The sequence below is a fragment of the Scophthalmus maximus genome, chromosome 10 (assembly GCF_022379125.1).
Source record: "Scophthalmus maximus strain ysfricsl-2021 chromosome 10, ASM2237912v1, whole genome shotgun sequence".
Lineage (NCBI taxonomy): Eukaryota > Metazoa > Chordata > Actinopteri > Pleuronectiformes > Scophthalmidae > Scophthalmus > Scophthalmus maximus.
Window position 1 is genome coordinate 14,269,902 of NC_061524.1, and position 22,048 is coordinate 14,291,949.

At 42.9% G+C, this 22,048-nt stretch overlaps 1 protein-coding gene across 2 annotated transcripts; it reads left to right on the forward strand.

Annotated features, from left to right (window-relative positions):
* The first annotated feature begins 5,214 nt into the window (after window positions 1–5,214).
* Window positions 5,215–20,996, forward strand: ercc6 (excision repair cross-complementation group 6). Of its 2 annotated transcripts, none has more exons than XM_035605894.2 (22): window positions 5,215–5,317; window positions 5,791–6,051; window positions 6,146–6,374; window positions 6,611–6,731; window positions 6,864–6,978; window positions 7,821–8,547; window positions 10,029–10,160; window positions 10,505–10,663; window positions 11,507–11,642; window positions 11,882–12,052; window positions 12,261–12,437; window positions 13,845–13,961; window positions 14,391–14,486; window positions 15,286–15,504; window positions 15,962–16,072; window positions 16,716–16,835; window positions 17,046–17,140; window positions 17,642–17,787; window positions 18,550–19,152; window positions 19,260–19,428; window positions 19,526–19,604; window positions 19,706–20,996. In XM_035605894.2, the coding sequence occupies exons 2-22, from the start codon at window positions 5,853–5,855 to the stop codon at window positions 20,153–20,155; spliced, it is 4,371 nt and encodes a 1,456-aa protein (XP_035461787.1). In that variant the 5' UTR covers window positions 5,215–5,317; window positions 5,791–5,852; the 3' UTR covers window positions 20,156–20,996. The 2 variants fall into 2 exon arrangements, with proteins under 2 accessions (XP_035461787.1, XP_035461788.1); XM_035605895.2 differs by having other exon boundaries at window positions 5,257–5,457.
* Window positions 20,997–22,048: the final 1,052 nt, after the last annotated feature.

The following is a 22,048-nucleotide window of genomic DNA, read 5'->3' on the forward strand; positions in this document are numbered from 1 at the left end:
AGGAATGGGTTGTTTATTCCCATACTCCTCTTGCCACGTGTCAAAGTATCCTTGAGCAAGACCTTAAGTCGTCTGCCAAATAAATGTAGGGTAATGTAATGTATTTCTCTTGTTATTGCAAAACCTTTGGTTTCCTGCTAAAGAGTTTCATCCTTTTTTGGCTTTAGAATTTGACCTTTTGGCAAATGAAACACTAAAATTATAAATAAGCTGCATGACATTGATTGTTGTTCATCTAAAAAAACAACACCATGCCACAAACGTGGATCCTAAAAAGTGTATTTTCCCCCAAAAGGAATAATAAACTCAATGTTCATTTGAACTGCGTGAAAAGTTCCCTTACTGTACTACTATTGCATGGGTTTCTTTAAATGTATTTGTGATTATAAAGCAAATCCCTGTGACATTAAATACTCAAATCTACTGCTTATGATGTAAGTGTAGAGCTGGCGAAAAAGTGTTGAGTTGCTTCCTGTTCCCAGAACATCCAGAGTATGTCTCAATATGCTGACAGGAAGAGAGAGTCTTGAACTTGGATCTTGACCTAACCTTTGTCTCTGAGCTTGGTCCCACTCACTGATCCTCTTGGCCTTGACTTCTTTGTCCCAACTTTGATTCCGTGTTGATAAAGAATAAATCATAATCTTTCTTATCCTTTTCCCTGAAGTAAGCTTGGACACATCGGTTTTTAAATAACAAGTTCATCCCCCCGCATTATTATTTTTGCCCAAATGCACGATTACCCCAGCGATGAACGACTCGACTCAGCACATCATCACAACTTAACCCTGTCATTGTGCTCGAGCACTTGAATTTACTGAAAATCTGTTTTTTATGCGCATGAAGCTAATTGCCCAGTGAGCAAGGTCCCTGGTGTGCAGTGGTACCCCTGTTAAAGTTCAGCATGTTCAGCAAACATTTCCGATGATGGTACACATGTTTCTGGTTAGACAGGGAGAGCAAACACACAACAAACAATGGAGCCGTTCAAATGTTCTCTAGTGATGTATCCCATGTGGGCCAAATGGCATCAAACCTATCAAGCACCACAGGGTAGCGGCACAGAGAAATGTGAAGAATCTGACTTGCAACTGCGAGTATGGAACGGCGTGGAAAATCACAGCTTGCGGCCAAGTCAATCAGATAAAATGGAGCAACTGCTGCATTTTACATTTAGAAACTCAGGTGATGAACTTTGTGAGAGTTCATTTACCTTGTGTCTTGAGTCGTGTGTGGTTTAAGCCCCTGTGCACACTGATACACACTGATGTCTCTACACATGTGTAAAGACAGAAAGAGTGAGAGAAGTGGGATGAAAGCTGGAAGGGTTGAGAGTGAAAATTCACTTCACTATGTTTAGGGTGGACAGCACAACATAGAACAGGTGGCCATACATCATTTAGACACACAAAGTCGGGAGAAGTGTGTATTTTGGTTCCTGAGCAGAAAAATAATTTAACTACTGACTGTAACTTCTTGAACATAAAAGTTGACAAAAGCTGAATTCTCTCCTGCCTGTGAGGTGCCAGGACAAGGGAGAGCCATAACTCAGACTAAACTGTTGGGAGATGGAAAAAAAACCTTGAAAGTTTTCCTGTTGTAGAAAGTTTACATTAACTAGATGTCCATTCATCTTCTTCCTCCCATGGAAACCTCCCTATCAACCCCTGTCTTTAAGACTGCACAGATGAGGAGCACCTTTTACAGAGTGCTTCTATCAGCTGCTTGGCAACTGGACGTGTGGTTTAACAACTCGTGACAATGCTGGAAAACAGGCCTCATGAAAAATGAAGTTTAGGAATGTAAAATCACCAATCTGGTTATTTCTACATCCGTAGCACTGTGATGTCTTGGCCATACTCTCAGGGTCAGGGCACTGCTGCCACTGTATATCACCAAAACAGTCCTGATACCATTGTTGTGGTCTACAGCTATCACTGGCTGGAGTCCTCCAAGCCACATGCAAGAAAGGACTGTATTTATCACTGCAGAGCAATGCATACCCCCAAGTTAGCTCTCACACACTGGAACACAGACTTGCACATAAACATGCACATGCAGTGAACTGAGCCTACATTGCGGTTCTGGCGGTTTCACGTGACCTGCCGTTGTACCGCACAAACCTTGTCCTGATTTTCCCTGGTGTGGTTTGTTCCAGCTGTGTTTGAGGTCTGCTAAATACACAGTTCTGTGTGAGCTCGCAGTAATGTGTCGACGCAACCCGACCTGGAAGAGGCAGACGTACAGTACATTGAAATATGTTTGCATCCTGGTCGGAGCTGGGTCGCATGCAGGTGGTTTCCTGTGCACTCTTGGAGTCACTGTAAAACATTTTATAGGGAGCGAAAGATTAAAACCAATTTCCTCCAGCTCCACACTTTTGGAGAGTTCACCTCCGAAACTGATTTTCCTCAAGATGTTTGTAAGAGCACAGTAGTGTGCAGTGGCTGCGAGGTTATGTGTGAACAAACGTACATCACACACCTGCTGCGGAGTGAAATCACAAGCAGATGCATTAGACATCTACTGTAACATGGCAGTGGTCTGATGCACGCGGATGAGAGCCAAGCCCACCCCTGTAATTACTATCAGACACACACACAAACATGTTCTAACTGGGGCAGGGGAACACATGGGAGACATTAGCCCTGCCAATATGGCCACACACGTGTTAAGCACAATATGGCTTACATATACTGTACATTAATATAGACATGATGATGACGACTCGTGTTGATCTATTAACCAGTCTGTGGCATGAGAAAACATTTTGGTTCCTGTCTCCTCACAGTTAGACCCTGGGGGCGTTCACTCAACCCAACATTAAAAAACCAAGTGTTCCGCTTAACTGTGCAACCCCCGCAAACTTCACCTGTAGAAAGGCAGCGATTTCTGTGTGTGCGTGTGTGTGTGTGTGTGTGTGTGCGTGTGTGTGTGTATTTCTACTGTGGCATATGGAAGTGTGTAGTCTATGAAATGTCAAAAACAATAGTTAATAAATGTCCATCACAACTTCCCAGAAGCCAAAGTGACTTATTCAACCTACTTTTCTTTTGGTCGGACAAAATGTTGAAAAGACAAATATATTTATTTACAACCATAGAAAAAGAAGCAGTAAATTTTTATATTTGTTAAGCTGAATACAGCAAATGAATTCCTTCAAAATCAACAGAGTCAATAATCACTCATGCAAATAATTAGTTTTCTCTCTATCAACTAATCGACTGATTGACTTATCGTTTCAGGTATAACAATTTTTCTACAGATTCAGGTTTCTATATGTTAGTCTCACATCTAATTATATCCTTGGTGAAAGATGATTTGTGTGTGCAAATGCCTTTCCACGAGAAAAAAAAAACAAGGCTCAGTAAAAAGCATTTTAAATGTACTTGAGTAATGATATGAGATGGAAACAAAATGGCCTTTAGCAGTGGAATTTTTCCGGGACTTATGCCACAAAATGAAGACAAATCCAATTTGACTGCTCTGAAATGCATCAAATTGAATATATCAAGAGAATATGACCACAAATTATCCTCATATTTCACTTCTTTTTTTTTTTTTTACCAGGGCACACACACCAAAAAAACGCCAAAGAAGTAAATAAAAATCACTAAATTCTTCTCTAAATGATTTCATCCTTGAGGCATCCTTTAGGTTCCAGGCTAGTGACGAAGGCCATAAAATTAAAACACCCTTGCGAGGAGGACGGTATACAAGAGATAACAGATGTACCACAGTTTCATACTCCACCACCATGCAGAGCGCACAACGTACAAAGAATGTGTGTGCTGCAGTATTTTTGGTGTAACCTTGCTTACCCCTTTATGCACATTAACACTCAGCATGTTGTGGATCAGTAACTCTGCATAAAGTCTCTCTGAAAAACAAGGCCGCCGTGCTTTTTGCACATGTAAACTTAAAACCCATACTGTTCTTTCTCTTTTAATCCTGCTCCACTTGTTATTCTACCATCAGGATGCAGAGCAGCACAGAGCAGCAGTATTAACAGCGCACCACCGCACCCTCTGGGATTTACACTCTACCCTCCTACACCCTATAAATCTACAAAATCTACAAACATACAAAGTAGCAGGATTCATTGCACATGCTCAAGTCGCTCACATGAATGCATGCACACACATTAAGTTAAGATGGACAGATCGGCCACCCACTAAATCCTGAGAGCTCGGTGTGGTCTATCTAACTAATTTTACCTAAATTATGATGTGCGGAAAACACACCTCCATACATACATATTATCTCCTCCTCCTGTGTGATTAAACAGTTGTCAAGCGTTGCTTGAATACACAAAAGAAGCAGGGTGAAGACAGACAAGAGTTTAACATTCCTCTCCGCAGCTCAACCTTTACAGTCACAACACTGAGTGAATGTATTTGGTCTGTTTCCCACCACACATGATTCATCAGCAGCTTGATAGCTTATCGGACTTTTTCTCATTCTGTATCTGTGGGTCTTTATATCAACTGTCCAGACAAGACCAACAAAGAAAACGCTGTGTCTGTTGACTACCTGATCAGTGATCACAGCTCTGCACACTGCAGGTCTTCTACTAATTTAACCACAAGGGCCCCCGTTGTACTGGGGGGGGGCCTTCAGTACTTTTTCAATTCAAACCCTCTCGGGTGTATCTGGAGAGGGTTCACTGAAGGTGACCCACATTTACTAGTCAGGCAAATAGAATAGATCAGTGTCTCCATCTTCATTCACTTTCTGAGCCAAAGTTAACAGCAATATCTCCCATGTACAGATATGTCTGTTTACACATAAAGCAGTGTTTGGGAAGACTGCTGGCCTTTGCTCAGTGCAAACGCGGAGAGGATATTTTAATTAAGTCCTGCATTTATTATTCCAAGTTACTGGAAATAAACTTCCCCTGAGATGCAAATATATCTGGCACTGCTCTCATTTGTAACATCCATGAAGTGCAGGCTTCCCAAACCACTAACGTGGGTTGATGCTTTGCACAGTAGTACATTTAAAAGTAGTAGTGTCAACGCTGATTATTCAAAACAGAAGCAAAATAGGTTGCATGTAAAAAAAAAAAATCTTGTCCAGCACATTTGAGTCGGATTTAAGGTTGTTCAGTTTCTTCCTCTTCAGGTTTAGTCTCATCTAAAATAATCGGTTCCGTGGCGCCATCTAGAGGGCGACCGCTGCCACAGCCCTGAGCCGACAGATGGCGCTGTCGAACGGAACAGCGAGCACAGCTGCCCCTCTGGCACCGGAAACCAGGGAGATTGGCAAGGCAATATGACATAAACCAAGCCGGGGATGTTGAGTAACTGCACGTTTTGTGAGTAATTTCTGTCATTGTCTCGTTAACCCTCAGTTCAATGTACCCAAATCCACTTAGACAACACTGGCTACCGTGTGAATCTTTACCTGCTTTTAGTTGAAGCGAAGCCGCTGGTCGCCGAAGGTGGACAGCTGATGGTATGTCTTGCTCCCTGTTAGCTTAGCAGGCTAGCCTGGCCACGTAAACAATGGACCCCTGTGAGAGAATGAATAAGTCTTAATCAAAACGGGTTTCAGAATTATTTACATCCCCCCCTTGTACGCTCACTTGTTGACAGGATAGTTATCTTAAAACCCGTAGCTATGAAGCTGAGGTATCAGGCAGTTGTGTATAACAGATGTCACCGTTACCCGCAACTGATTCATTTCACTGTTGGCATAACCTCTTCGTGTGCAAGACTAAGTTAACCCACTATAACTACATCCAGTTAACCTCATATGTTGTAGTAACGCACCTGCCGGGTCTTACAGGAGACAGTGGTCCACAGGGTCTGGTGACCCTCTGACTGACGCTGCTGGCAGCCGCACCAACTATGCCCGTCGAAGGTTCAGAGGACCACGTGCCCTCCTCTCTCTCCAGCCCGGCCAGTGCCGCGCTCACCCCGGGAGGGACAGAGGATGATGGGGCTGCAGGAGGGGGATCAGCGGTCTGCGCTTTCCCCGAAAACAGTCAGGGCTCCGAGGCGGCTGCAGCCTATCCTGCCAACACTGGACCCGAGGAGGGCAACAGCGGTGAGCAAAGATAGAGAGTCAAAACTGAGTTGGGTTTTTTTTTCGTGATAAACACAAAAGTCACTAAACGTGTTGTCATCTGTGTTGCGTGCAGCCGGCAAGAAGTCCGGAGCCTTGTTGCAGATCGACCGGCAGCGCATCCGAGCAGCGTTTGCCAGCTCTGGGGCAGATGAACTCGAGGGCCTCGGCGTGGCCGTGTATGACCAGGACGTCCTTGAGCAAGGTGTCCTGCAGCAAGTGGACGAGGCGATTCAGGAGGCCAGTCAGGCTGCTGCCAAAGCAGAGGCTGAGAAGGAGTACCAGTCTGTGCTCGATGATGTCAGGTGAAGGACAGTAACTGCAGCAATAACTGGGATACAGTTATTTCCTGCTCTTTCTAGCAGTGGTAAAATTAGAATGGTCATTCAGTTTCTACAGGATTTCATCACGAAATTATATTTGGCCGCTCATTCGAATTTTTAATATAAAGACATTTTCTCTTTGGTGACTTTAAAGTTATTAGTTGGTAAGCTCTAAAATGACAAGTCTAACTCTAAGTCTTTATTGGTGTGTGTTTCAGGTCCGTTACATCCTCTCTGAAACATATCAACAAGATTATCGAGCAGCTGTCTCCCTATGCTGCTTCCAGCAAAGATATCAGTCGGAAGGTCGAATCGGTCAAACGGCAGAAAGAAAATAAGGTAAAACACTATGTATGACAAAAGGTTTGAGTCCCTTTGTATGTATGTATGTATACAATTTACATTATAATGCCATAGATATGATATTGATAGTGACTGCAGTTATGATGAATACACTTTTTTTTTACTCAGGAGAAACAGCTGAAGAAAGTCAGAGCCAAACAGAAACGACTTCAGGCCATTCTGGGAGGAGAGGATACCCAAAGGGTTGAAGCTGAGCTTTTGGCAGAAGATGATGGAGAGGAAGGTGAGGTGATTCTATTTTTGACATGCAATTTTAAAAACTAAAAAAACATTTCAACCATCACTGCGTTGCAAATAAAGTGCTGGTGCCCTGGTTTCTATAGATGATGTGAAACCAGGGTCAAAGTCCTCACTGCCTAGCCTTTAGCAGAACTATGCAGAGATGGAAATAATGCAGAGTTAATTAATACATGCTGCAGTTAAGGTGGTAAAAACTCCAAAGGTGCCGTGATGGTGGTTTGAAAACTGTTCACATATGTTACATGTGGAATAGCTGGTATGGCTTAGTGGGGTACAGCAAAGACTTTTGTACAGAAAGTCAGGATTTCATTCCTGGTCAGGGCATGGCCAAAAAAAACCCAGTGGCAAGGCACTTAATGCTACCTGCCTACCTCTAATAGGAGTAAAAAAAAAACCCGATGATTGTAAATCGCTCTGGAAAAATGTTATTTAATGTAACATCTTCAGTGGATTCCACCACTGTCGTTTCAACCAAGATAAATGCCAAATGTTGTTAAAAGATGTGCACTGAAATGAGAAAAATTTTGCAAATTTTGTGTGAAAACATTTTCACATAACCATGTTCTCGAGTTGAACAGCTTAGTTATTTTTTGTAATGTTCTTTTCCTCAAGATCTTATGCTGCCACACAGCACTGTTGAGCTTTGAAATCTGTTTACTCCTGGTGAAAACCAATAAATCCATTGTGAGAATCCAACAGCACAGTGATGTATAACACTAAACCATTCTAAACAGCTGTCAATACATATTTAATTCTCTCAAATAGGACAGACATTCAGTAGTTCTGTATCTAAAGCCTGCATTTGTGTGTGTGTTGTACCAAAAGCCGGGCCGTCCACACTGGGCAGCATGCTCATGCCAGCTCAGGAGACTGAATGGGAGGAGCTTATCCGGACAGGTCACATGACCCCATTTGGAACCCGAATCCCTCAGAAAGAGGTGAAGAAGGAGCCTCGGAAACTGATGCTTGCGGAGGATTCGGCCTTTGACCAGTACTTGACAGACCAGGCCAAGTTGGCTACTGAGAGGAAGAGAGTCCCTCTTCTAAAAAAGAAGAGACAGTCCGGACTCAGCCCTGACAAGCAAGCCGGGGTGAAAACCAACAGAACTGTTTCCCCTAAGGATAAAAAACTAAAGAAGCGCATACGAAAGCTGCAGATATCTGCTCTGAAGGTCCATCCTAAGGCTCGGCCTAAGGCTGTGCCCCAACTCCCTAAATCAAAGAGGAAGCATCAAACCGAGGGAGAGGAGAGCCAAAGCGATGGGTCAGAGTATCTGCCCACTGATGAGACCATAGATCCTGACCAAGAGGACAGAGAAGCCATGGAGGAGGGCTTTGGGGAGGATGATGATGATGAGGATGAAGACTATGAGCTGAAACCATACAAGAGAAAAACTGAAGGGAGAGCGAGGAAGAAAGCAAAGAAAAAGGAGGACAGTGGGGAAGAGTACTGCCCTGAGAGTTCAGAGGAAGAGGAGGATGGGGAAAAAAATGGAAAACTGAAAACATTTAAAGATGATGGAGATGTGGACTACTACAGACAGCGGATAAGGTACGAGCTTGTTTTTGCTGCTGTGAACTTGTATAACTAGTTAATTTTGACTTCAACTTCAACTTTTTGCGATTTTATTTACAGTTTGCAAAGGGCAGATATGTTCTCCGAGTTGTGGTTGGATGCGAAGGTGCAAAGAAAAGTTTTCATCTGCAAGTCTTTTTAAAGAGAATTCCTGTAAATGACATCCTCAACAAACACCAGATTTAGCCTTTAACTTTGTGTCACATTTGTAATGGCGGGTGGTGCCAATGTGCTATTGTTTTCCCCTTTGGTTCGGGAGACGAGCAGTTGTTTTTCTGCTGGCTCCGTGGTGCAGACGGAGAGTTAATCCCAGATGAGATTGGCAGCTGTTTCTTGACTAAGCAAATTCACTCCGCGCTCTTCTTCTCTCTCTGCTCTCACTCTGGCCTAATTATCCTCCTGCACATGGTTTTGTACACTCACTCACTCTAATGCTCAAATTAATGGAAGAGCAGCCCTAATGAGATTTCATATTTATAGCTGCCAAATAAATTGTGTTGGCATGTCCTTTTTTTCCCCACACTACAGTGATTGAATGTCAATTCAACAGCATAGACACGGAATGGATGGTGAGGCAAGCTTTATATGAGGACTGATATTATTAGAAGGGGGTGGTATTTGTAGTTGGGTTGGAGTGGGGGGGGTGCGGCGGAATGGGGGCAGAAAAGTGTAATTAACTGAACCAATGCTTAGTCTTGACTTAATTAGAGAATGTGGTCTCCTAGGCCGAGCTAAAGGACCAGTTTCGTGGCAGGGTGACAGGACAGGGCCCAAATGAAGATGGATTCTTATCCTCTGCACCTCACACCTTTCTAGGGAACTCGCACTACTAATTGTCTGTATCAATCTTCATTTGCTGCGTGACGACTGTGCCTCTAACTGCCCTCTCTCCTACACTATTAAAACTCTTCTCCTTTACATTTCCCTTTTAGCTGTAGATATTCCACCGCTCAGGGGAAAAAAACTCAAAACATTTGCTGTCCATACACCTGTGTAGGCAACTCTTAAAATAAATAATTGAGTGCAGATGAAACATCCATCCATCCATCCATCCATCCATCCATCCATCCATCCATCCATCCATCCATCCATCTGCTGTAGTTGCTTACTCTGTTTAGAGTTGCATGTAGCTGGGCATATGTCAGTATGCATAGGTTTAAGAGTACTTCACACCCTGGACATGTCACTAGTGTGTCAAAGGTCTTCTACCTACAGAGAAAGATTTTTTTTTTGAGCTTGGATAATCAAAAACAAAAACCTAAAAGTTTTAATTAACAGTTGTCTTGGAACTCTTCTCCTAAAGATAAGTCGATATTTGTTGTTGGACTTTTATTGCACCAAGTTACCCGTGTTTACAAATCATTTATCTAATACCCAATATCTTCAGTTAAATTGCAACATTATTTTTATTATTTAAATGTGCTTTAACTCCTGTTATGTTATCATTGTCTTAATAGGAGATGGAAGCGACAACGTCTTCGAGAAAGAGAGGAGAAGAGGGAGCGAGGTGAGGAGCTGACGGATGACAGTGATGCAGAGTTTGATGAAGGCTTCAAAGTGCCTGGTTTCCTCTGGAAAAAACTCTACAAGTAAGTTTGATTCAAGAATTTCTTCTTCGTCAGCCAGTTAAGCTCTTAAATAGCTATGAAAAATGATCTGTGTATTTTCTCTTCTGACAGTAAAGTAGAAGTATCATTGATAATTTAATAAAATGTTAATTATTGTACGACATTTCCTTTTGGCCTACAACCCAAAGTTATAAACTATTGCTGCATCTGGTAGGGATAAGGTAGTTTGCACTCGCATGTGAGCTGTATACTGACCATGAGAAGGGAGGCAGATTTCAATTGAAATATGGTTAGACTTTGTCATGTATGTGCTTTTTCGCTTGACATAGATGTTGTCATAAGTTAAATGTATATCGCGTTGTCAGGTACCAGCAGACAGGTGTGCGCTGGCTGTGGGAACTCCACTGTCAGCAGGCGGGCGGCATCCTGGGAGACGAGATGGGATTGGGTAAAACCATCCAGGTCATCAGCTTTCTGGCTGGACTGAGCTACAGCAAACTGAGGACCAGAGGATGCAACTATAGGTACACACACAAACACACACGCAAACAAACTGTGGCCAGAGACTGTGTGTCTGTATGGTATGAATATTTGATTAGGGGGGAGATATCTGCTTGTGAGTGTTCATCTGAATTATTAAACATGTTTCAATTATCAGACTCACTTTCTTACTGCAGGCATCAGAGAAAACACTGACACTGTGTGTGCATGTGTGTGCGTGTTAGAGCAGAGTCAGTGTCCTCATGAACACTTACAGTGGATTTTGAATTCATAAAGTGGGAGTGGAGCAGGTGTGGGACGACAAATCAACCATGGAAAACATGAGGCATTCATTTTGTTTTTTAACACACAAACGACACTCATGCACTCAGGAGGCGGAGCTTAACTGATGGTCAATACTCTGTCTGCTATAGACGCCCACAAATTGATTGCTTCCAAACTCAATTATGGTCCAGTATCAATAGCTTCCACCGGGCAGAGGTTCATACTGGCCCATTAGTGTCTCTTTGTATGTGTGTGTGTTTGTTTGACAAAGCTCTTGTAAATTTTCACAGAGGAGCTGAGCATGTGGTCATGCACCTTCTTATTTTATCTGTTAAGCACCACAGGTGGACTTTGTAGTTGGACAGTCAGCTTCATCTGTTTTTCATATGCCTTAATTCATAACATTATAAATGCTAGTTAAGCACTCTTTGTACTTTTACTTATCAGGGAAAAGCCTCTATTTTCTATACTTTTGCATAGAAATTATGGCTGTTATACTAGTTGAGGTTAGTGAAAGATATATAAATCCTGAGTTGTCTCATTGACCCATCTTAATCCCAGGTTTGGAGTTGAACATGTCTCCGCTATGTGTTTGGTTTTAGGTACGTTGGTCTGGGTCCTACAGTCATTGTGTGCCCAGCTACAGTCATGCACCAGTGGGTGAAGGAGTTTCACACCTGGTGGCCTCCTTTCCGAGTGGCTGTTCTGCATGAAACTGGCTCCTTCACCAGCAGCAAGGTAGATGAGTGTTTGCATGTGTTGTATTTTCATGTTCATTATTCATATTTTCTTTCCTCTGGGGGGCACTAGAGGTCTGTTTATGCATTACCTCCGAACCTTCTCCCCTCTTCCCCTCTCTGCTAAAACAAAACATGTGGTTTACTTGAACACTCTTCACAAGTATATGATACTGGAAAATTGCACGAAGGAAAAAATCTGTACTGATGAGGTTTGTGTCTTTATTTTTCCTGTTGCAGGAAAGGCTCATTCCAGAAATAGCATCATGTCACGGTATCTTGATAACCTCCTATTCAGCTGTTAGGAATCTGCAGGACGCCTTGCAGCGATACGATTGGCACTACATTATACTGGACGAGGGCCACAAGATCAGGAATCCAAATGCTGGGGTTACGACCGCCTGCAAGCAGGTACCGTTCACTCAAATTCATGAACACACAGAGTTTAACCGCAGCACTTGAAGGGTCCAGTCAGTAGCAGTGACTGTTGCTTTTGAGTAAATATTAGATGGGAGAAGAATAAGCTGTTCACTCATCCTTATGCTGCAGCATTAAATGTGCGAGAACATCACATCATATTTTATGGATTTATAATAAACCGTCTCTTCCCTCTCTCCAGTTTCGTACTCCCCACAGGTTCATCCTGTCAGGTTCTCCCATGCAGAACAATTTGAAGGAGCTGTGGTCTCTGTTTGACTTTGTCTTCCCCGGGAAACTGGGCATGTTACCTGTGTTCATGGAGCAGTTCTCTGTGCCAATCACCATGGGGGGATACAGCAATGCCTCACCTGTACAGGTACTGGAGCACACACTCGCACAAATGTATTAATAGGATTTGCTGTAAGGAATATCCCCACATTTGAGATCTGGAACACACTTCAGAAGATAAAAGCAAACGAGTAAGAGTCTAATGGTGATTTATCTTGTTTTTTGGGGGGATTGGACAATTCAATTTTATGTGATATTTCCATTTAAAGTTAACAAAGTTTTTAAAGTAACAAAGTAATTTTGAAATAGAACAAAACAAAATGTGTTAAGAAAGTTGAGAACAGGGATAGCATACATAACAGAAGAAATTGATTAATACAGAAACCCCCAGAAAGAATCCCCTAACTTTAGCATAGGGAGGGAGAAATGAAGGGCTATAGTGTCACATGATAACACTATTCATACACATGCACACAATTTTGGAGAGTTGGATGGAAGCAGGTCAGAAGGAGCGATAGAGGCACAACAGAGCCATTAAGTGCAGTGCACGATAATGTAGGTCCATGCAAAGGAACTTCAGTGCATCCCCAGTGTGTGTGAGAGAGGGAGACGCTAAAGTGGAAAGCCAGTGAGCTAAATTGTAGCCCTTTGTCATTAGTGTTCAATCGTTAATAACCCACTGACTGTATGGATTTAATTATTTAAGCCGGCTATTGATGCTTCTTCCGCTGTCGATAATAAAAACCTTTACTAATTATTAATGTTATTAAATGGTCAGAGCGGGCTAAGCCCCACTGCCTTATCCGCCCCTCGAAAAATTCTCAGAGATGCAAAGCGGGCCTCAGATGATGTTCCGGCGTGAGTACGAGTCGATGTATGTAAAATGCGCGTGTGGGACGGGAGGGTGAGCATGTGGATGTGGGGATCAATTACCAAAGCATGCATTTGCACCCCCATGTGAACCCACTCAGCAGCTACCTGGATCCTCTTGGTCTTTCCCACTCTAACCTCAACTGAGCCCTAAATCCCACCACGTTATTGTCCCCTCCAGCTTTGCTGAGGCCTGTCTTTGATCCCTCTGTGGACCCCCAGTGAGTTAATGTTTAAAAGGCTAACTGGACCTGAGCTCTGACTCTGGACAAGGTGTAGCAGGCCATTTGCAGTGGGGGGTTCCTCGCCTGGGGCGGGGCCGGGGTGTTTCTAAAGCTCCCCTTCTGTTACCACTGGAACTGGCCTGTAGTCCTGATGAAAGAGGAGGCCTCTGTCCCCGGAGACCAACAGCACTCTGATCAATGTTTAATGGCTCGTACTGCTGAGAGGGACAGCCTTAAGGGAGGCGATGATAGAGGGCGGAAGAGGGGCTAAACGACAAGCATGCCTCAAGACACGCACACTGACGTGTGTGAGTGCTTGATTGTTTGACACACTGAACTGAAAAGCTGCTTTTCTGCTTCAAGGCAAGATTGTCTGTGCTAAAGCTATTGCTGTTTTCCAGGTCCAGACAGCGTTTAAGTGTGCATGTGTGCTGAGGGACACCATAAATCCTTACCTGCTCAGAAGGATGAAGGCAGACGTCAAGGCCAACCTCTCCTTACCTGACAAAAATGAACAGGTATTCATCACACCCTTTAAGCCACCTGACCCTGTTCTGTCCTAAGTATTGAACAGCCTCTCCTGGATCTCTGAACTGGGGAAGTGTTTACCTGATTGGATGTGACTTTATGTGCCATGTCTAAGGAGTATTTGATGAATGTGCACTGCCCTTGTCAGGTGAAGCCAGCTAATAAAGTCCTAGTAAAGTAAAAGGAGCAGGTATTCATTAAGGTGGCTGGTCTCTGGTCTGTCCTCGTGGCTGACGCTGGTCGACTCCTCGGCCCACTTCAGCTCATTAAGTCAGTCCCAGAGGAGAGCGGTGGCTCCAAAAAACACTGTGCTTCCCTCTAATTTCTCTGCTCGCACATTGCATTTCATCAAGGGGCTTTAAAGCGGATGCTCACCTCTCATTACGCACTCTCACACCTCCCTATGTGTGTGTGTGTAGGTTCTGTTTTGCAAATTAACAGAGGACCAGCGGCAGGTGTACCAGGGCTTCCTGGATTCCAAAGAGGTCTACCAGATACTAAACGGGGACATGCAGGTGAGCATCGCGTTCATATTAAAGGCGGGCAAAACTCTGGGGTGGAGAAGGAAAAAAAATTTTTTTTTCACCCTTTTAAACTTTTGAAATAATCAGTGGCATTTACATTTTCTTTACCATGTTATTGTTGTTTAACTACTAATAGCTTGACTTCAGTTTTCCTTAAGATGCTCTCTTTATGGAGGTTGTGCAGTTTGTCTTCTCACATTAGCCAGACCCTGGAGAGGGAGACTTGACCATTTATCACCACTGACCAAATGGATGCGGTTGTAGAGCCAGGAGTCACCACAGCAGATCACACACACACACACACACACACACACACACACACACACACACACACACACACACACACACACACACACACACACACACACACACACACACACACACACACACACACACACACACACACACACACACACACACACACACACACACACACACACACACACACACACACACACACACACACACACACACACACACACACACCCTTATATACATATTCAGTGGTCACTCTCAGTCCATTAACCACCATTACTAATGCAGTGACCGTTGGGCCTTCATCAAGAAACACGTCCTTTATTGTCCGTAAATAAATTATGTTACTCCTTCCTGTACACTAAAGTAAATTGGTTGATTTGTTTAAAGGTGCAATGCTGTAGAATGCAGTGAAAGCTACCAACCTTTCATACCACTTCTGTCACCTGCCACCAATTTTGAGTTTGTGAAAGAAACGGGTGTATTTACGAGGCTTTGTTCCTTATTATGTTCCATATTTTCTTTGTGCCGCTAGGTATTTTCAGGTTTGATAGCGCTCCGTAAAATGTGTAACCACCCGGACCTTTTCTCTGGCGGCCCTCGGATACTGAGGGGAATCCCAGAGGACCAGCTAACCGAGGAGGAACAGTTTGGCTTTTGGAAGCGCTCGGGCAAGCTGATAGTGGTGGAGTCACTGCTGCGTCTCTGGTTCAAACAGAGCCACAGAGTCCTGCTCTTCAGTCAGTCTAGACAGGTCAGGAACATATTTCTCTGATTCACCTATCGACCACTTCCCTCTACGTGCGTGCGTGCGTGCGTGCGTGCTAGACGATATTTCTTGAATTGTTCGTATAATTCGAGTCAAGGCATGTTATTCATTCCCTGCTTCAAAATATCTTAAATTGCCATGTCACTTTATGTAAATTAATGTGTTTTCAGCCAGTTACCTACAGCCTGTGTGCTTGTAAAACTGTGTGAGTGAGGAAGTGAGAGAGGCCCCAGCTGTTGCAGTCAATACCAATGAGATTATACCTCAGAGGGAACCTGAGACCCTCCCTGTCGGTATCTCTGTCCATGTAATATTAATCTGCCCTAATCCTTTTAGAGATAATCCAAACCTCAGCTCCTGTTTCCCTCTCTCCGGCTTCTCTGCCCGTCTTCCTTTGCTCACTCAACTGTCTTTTTTGTTTTTGGTCACCCTTCTTTTCCAGATGTTGCACATCTTGGAGGTGTTTGTGAGGGAGAATAACTACTCCTACCTGAAAATGGACGGCACTACCCCGATAGCTTCCCGACAGCCGCTCGTCGCTCGGTACAACGAGGTAAGGATTAGTCATCCCTAATGGCTCTAAGTGTTTTCCCATGAAAATCCCATCCTGAGGGACGAAGAGGCTTCATGGAACCCTCCTCACCCCGAGGTGGAAACACTAATTGATGACAATCTGTCGGTCAAACTGAAGGATCCTAATCGTCTCGGTTTTGAAATACAGATATGTGGAATTATCACAAAGCATGTTAACATGTATCAATCTTAAAGATTTAGAAGACTTGGAAAATATATATACATGTATATATAAATTATTAAAACTATAACTAATAAACTCAAAGCCTCTGATCCTTTTAAACATTTTATCAGTATTTCTGAATTATATGTACTTCTTTCTAATGCAGTCAGATGGAAAATGTTATATTTTTTAAGGTAATTTGAAAATATATTTTTTTCTGTAGGGAGAATCAACTAGATAAAGCCATTTGATTTTCTTTCAATAGGCGTTCATTTGAGAGCGCGTGATACTGTCGTCTTACTTTGACATTACATGAATTTTCAAGTTAATAATTTACTAATGCAATTTAGTTTTATGATTATCCCCCAAAGTGATTATCAAAAGGAATATTAAACTGTGGGCATGATGTTCATTAATCACTTCTTCCTCTTTTTTTTTCCTTTGCCTTTATTTCTTACAGGACAAATCCATTTTTATCTTCTTGTTGACCACTAAAGTCGGAGGTCTGGGAGTCAATCTGACTGGAGCCAACAGAGTCATCATCTATGACCCAGACTGGAACCCCAGTACTGACACACAGGTTAGACACATACACACATAATTCAAATAACTGAAATATTTTTCACAAGTTTTTATAACTTTACCAAAAACGTTCTGTTATTGATAAGATTAAGATTAAATGTATTCTTTTTTTTTTTCTCCAGTGGGGAACCAGATATTCACTTAACATTTATTGCTTCATGTCTTTCTACTGTAATCATTCAAATTTATTGTGTCGTGTTGTTTTCAGGCACGGGAGCGAGCGTGGAGGATCGGTCAGAAGCAGCAAGTGACCATCTACAGACTGCTGACCGCAGGGACCATCGAGGAGAAAATCTACCACAGGTCAGGCCGCAGTGCTTTCACGTTTGGATTCAGTCTGCACAAATTATTTAATCACAAAAAATTTAAATGAATCCTGTGCTGACTGTTTTGCTCTCTCTCACCCAGCCTTCATTTTCGTTGTCTTTCCATTGGCTTCTCACATTCATGAATGTTGGTAACAATATTCATTGACATGACTAATTGCTTGCATCGCTGCTGCATTACAACTTGCACTATCCCGGTTCTCAGTAATTGAAAAGCTTTCCTGCATCATTAAATGGCCAATCTAGGACTTCTAAACTGTTGCTCTGTTTTGGTTTGTGTCTGTAAAGTGCTTTCAAAAAGCAAGTCGGAGGAACGGCAGGGATTCTATTTTGATACCTACAGTGGTTGCGGTTAACTAATTTTCTCATCCATCAGCCAAACTACTCTATGGTGCCAGTGGATCGGGTTCGCATGCCGAGGTAAAATGGAAAATTATACACAAGTTTCTAATCCTGCATTTTATCTGCTGTGATTCAGGCAAATCTTCAAACAGTTTCTGACCAATCGTGTTCTGAAGGACCCCAAACAGAGACGCTTCTTCAAGTCCAACGACATCTATGAGCTATTCACCCTGTCTGACCCTGATGGAGCTCAGGGAACAGAGACCAGCGCCATATTTGCAGGTATGTAGTTTATTTTTATTTTGTTTGTCCGTTTTTCTGTCTTACCAGACGTAACACGCTCCACTGATCAGCCTCAACATTAAAAGCAGGTAACTGGATTTATTGTTGTGGTAAATCAGGGTAGATCCTTGGCCTGTTTTCAATGAGTTCACCTCAAACAAGAGCCCAACTGATATAGATTTTTGGGGACCGATATCAATATTAGAGACTACAAGATTTCCGATACCGTTACATAAATCGATATATATGTATATAATTTTTTTTAATCTGCCAATGATTCGTAAGATGTCGTTGTCAAACCTTTATGACAAAGAAATTTAATTGATTCTTGATGTTTTAGTTTAACCATAAAAGTTATCATAAATAACTATAAATACAAAGAAGACACAAATACAACGAAATATATAGGACTTGAATTAAATTGTAAATAAAGTAAATAAACAATTTATTTTACATAAAATGTAAACCTAACCACAATTTTTTTTCTGCATTGTTTATTCTGTACAATTAAAAATGTCATATTAGAAACATAAGCACTGATACAGATACATCTGTGAAAGGCTAATATAGGTCTATAAAATCAGGCTCTGCCCCGAACCATCACTATTGTGATTTAAAGCTTATTTTGGAGTTCTGATTATTTTCCTGGGCTTCATGGCTTTAACAGGTCAGAATACTCTAACCAGTATATGTAAATCTCTAAAAAATAAAAGTAACTTCAGAATAATTCAACTGATCAGTTTTGTTTTTACCCTTTAATAGGTACAGGCTCTGATGTCAAGGCACCTAAGAAACACGATAGACTAAGGCCACCGCACATGCTGAACCGTGGCAGACACGCACATAAACACTCCTCAGCAAACCAGAACGAAACCGGCGCAGACAACCGACACTCCTCAACAAATTTTCCTGCATTAAGGGATGGAAATACCTCCGTGTGCATTAAAAACTCTCCGGGTAAAATTAACATCCCGACGGACAGTCAAAGCACCAATCACAGCGTTGTGGACGTAAAGCCAAATATTTCAACAAATACGCAGCACACAGAAGAAAAGAGCAGAGACTGTGACGCAGCCGAGCCAGCGGGGAACAACTCAACCAGCTCACACCGACACAGACGCAAAGACTCTGCCCTGACGAGCCCACAGAAACACAGGGAGAAGAGGAAGCACTGCGACTCGGCCGACTCGGACAAACGCGCGCACAGGAAACGCAAACACTCCCAAGGTGCTCGGTTCGAAGGCCAGCGCATCTCTCACTTAGTGAAGAAAAGGTCCTTCAACAAAGCGGAGAATGAAGACAACGAGACGGAGGACGAGAAGAAATCCGACGATTATGTCTTGGCAAAGCTCTTCAAGAAATCCGGTAGGTTTTTTAGCCAATCTGTCAGACCGCTCTTTATGTAGTAAGTCTCGCAAAACAATTAAAATCTCTTTTTTTTTTTTTTGGTTATCTGCTGTGGTCTGCTTCAGGTATCCACAGTGTGATGCAGCATGACACCATCATGGAGGCGTCCAACCCGGACTATGTTCTTGTGGAGGCTGAAGCCAACCGAGTGGCCAAAGATGCCCTGAAGGCCCTGAAGGTTTCTCGCCAGCAGTGCAGACTGCCTTATAATAGACCCCCTCCTCCGCCCGCAAGGTACACAGTCACCCCCACACACTGGGGTTGTTTAGAGCTTCACTTATTTTACTTGGAACAAATATATCTCAGTGTTTTCCCACATTTGCTTTCTTAGGAAACGGTTTGGACAAAAGAAGAATTCGCTCCTGGTTGCACCCTCAGTTCAATCTGTCCCTACTCCGAGCAAATGCAAGGTAACGTCAGTTTTATTAAAAAAAGACATAAAGTGTTGTTCTGTCAGTTCTTTTTGCATGTGTGATGCCATGTTGTGTAAATTTACCTTTCTCCCCTTCAGGATGCTGCTATTGTTCAGAAGTCTTTGTCAAAGAAGCCTGGCGCAGGGGCTCACTTTAGCGGGGAGGGGGCCGAAGGTAACTCAAACTCCACCCCGCTCTCTTCCTCCTCCCTGCTGGTCAAGATGAAAGCCCGCAACCACCTCAGCATGCCCTCGGGCCAAAGGGAAGAAGCGGGGGAAGACGAGGACGGCTCCGGAGCTCCAGTGAGGGGCTCTCCCCCGCCACCGCCCACCGAGCACGACGAGCTGCTGGTGGACGTGCGCAACTTCATCGCCTTCCAGGCGACCGTGGATGGACAGGCCACCACCCAGGAAGTGCTGGGCTATTTCAAACCAAGACTAACCAAGCAGCAGGCGCCCGTCTTCAGAGAGCTGCTCAGGAGCGTCTGCGACTTCCACAGGACGTCTGGTCAGGACGGCATCTGGAAACTGAAGGAGCACTTTCGCTGAGGAATGACCGAACTGTGATGCATATTTCAATTCTTGTCAGATATGAGCCTGTAAAGTTCAAGCAGTATGTTTTTGCTAACTTGTGTCAAATGGAGATCTTGTAAAATGCAGAAATTGAGATAGTAAAGGACCATCTCTTATTTGAAGTTTGAAATAGAAGGACCATGTGGTGGAAGAGCCATTTTATTGTAATATAGGCTGTTGTGTTATCTGATAAACTCAAGTGTTTATCAGGTAATGATCGGTTAACTGAGTCTCGAGGGGGAAGGTCAGTTGAATGTCTCATTTATTTCAGCTGCATGAATTAGTTAGAGTTTTTTGCTTGTTAAGCTTCTGGTTTTTTTTTTTGTTCTTTGTTCCTGCTCATACTTGAATTCACCTGTTTTTTATTAAGACTGTATTAACTACGGCAATACTTTACTCAGAGATATGTGTTGTTTACATTCACAATTTGGACCTCGACGTCCGATTTTGTAATCTGCCTCTGTAAAATATAACCGGGCAGTCAGTGTGCCATTTTGTAAATACGACCAAATCACATTGGATTTTGTAATCATGTATGTATGTACTATGAGTGGGAGCTTTGAAGTATTTTACAATTCACTATTTGGCCAAAAGCATTTAAATAGATGCCAATATTTTACATGCACAAAATATATCAAATTAAAACTCCCAATTCGTGGTCTTGCATATACTGCAATAAACCTCTGTAGCTGCTGGCATTGTCCTGTTTAGTTATTTGAATATGCAGGTTTTAAATAGGAAAACTAATTGAATTATTCTGAAACATTGTTTTATAAAATAATTGAAAGTAATGAATAAAGGTTACCCAGCAAAAAAACAAACAGTTTATGACCCATTTTGTCAGTTTGTGGTTAATCTTAACATGTACCTTTATTTGGGGGAGAAAAGAATGTGATTTAATTTGATCTGCTTTATTAAAAGTTGATGCTCGCTCTTCTGGAGAGATAATTTTAGAAAAGTAGCCTACCTGGGATAACAACTGTAATCATGTGTAGATCGGACCTAGAATCTGCAAAAGGGGGGGGGGGGGGGGGGTTCTGTAATAGTTTGTGGAGAAGAGGTGAGTGTTGCTTCATTCAGACCGTTGGAGCTGATCATCAGAGGATGGAGAGGAAAGGCGCTGACAGGAGGCGCACACACACACTTCAGGCCCGCACTCTTGTCAGAGTTGTCTAGACCAGATATTGGGATAAAGTTATCAACCGTTATTTGATTTCAATTTTCTCCACGCACCTCGCCGAGGTCATAATAACAACTTTATTTTCAGTGGTGCATAAATTAATTACGCGCATTTAATAACTAAAATATCATTATATTCCCCCTTTAATAACATAAACGCTGCACGCCAGGGAAACCCTTAATAGCGCGGGGCCCTGTAACTGGCCATTATCCGCCTGTAATGATATTACAGAACCAATTACGCGCCATTAGAAGGGATTTTCTGCACTTTATGTGGTTTAGTCCAATCCCGCACTCCTCTTCTAAATTTCAGCTGCTTCTCGAAGCCTCATTTTGCCTCCACCTCAGAGACGCATGGCGTCTGCGCTCTGCCGTCCCAGATGCGCTTTAAAACTAATTGAAAGGGTCCCGCAGCAGATCATTTATCTGAGGAAGCGTAATAAATCGCAGGACCCCTTGCTGTGAACAAAATCAAAAATTTGGCCTTGTGAGTGTTCAACACGCGCAGCCCCTTGTAAAGTGGACCCCCTAACACACCCTGACGAGCAATTAACCCGCCCGACAGTCAATCTAAAACCCAAAAGCAGTCATCCTCCTTTTTTTAATATATGAAAGAACCAAATAAAAAAAAAGTGCGGCGGGTATGTGTGCATGTTTATGGTTAGGGAATTGGCTTGACTCTGGAATAAC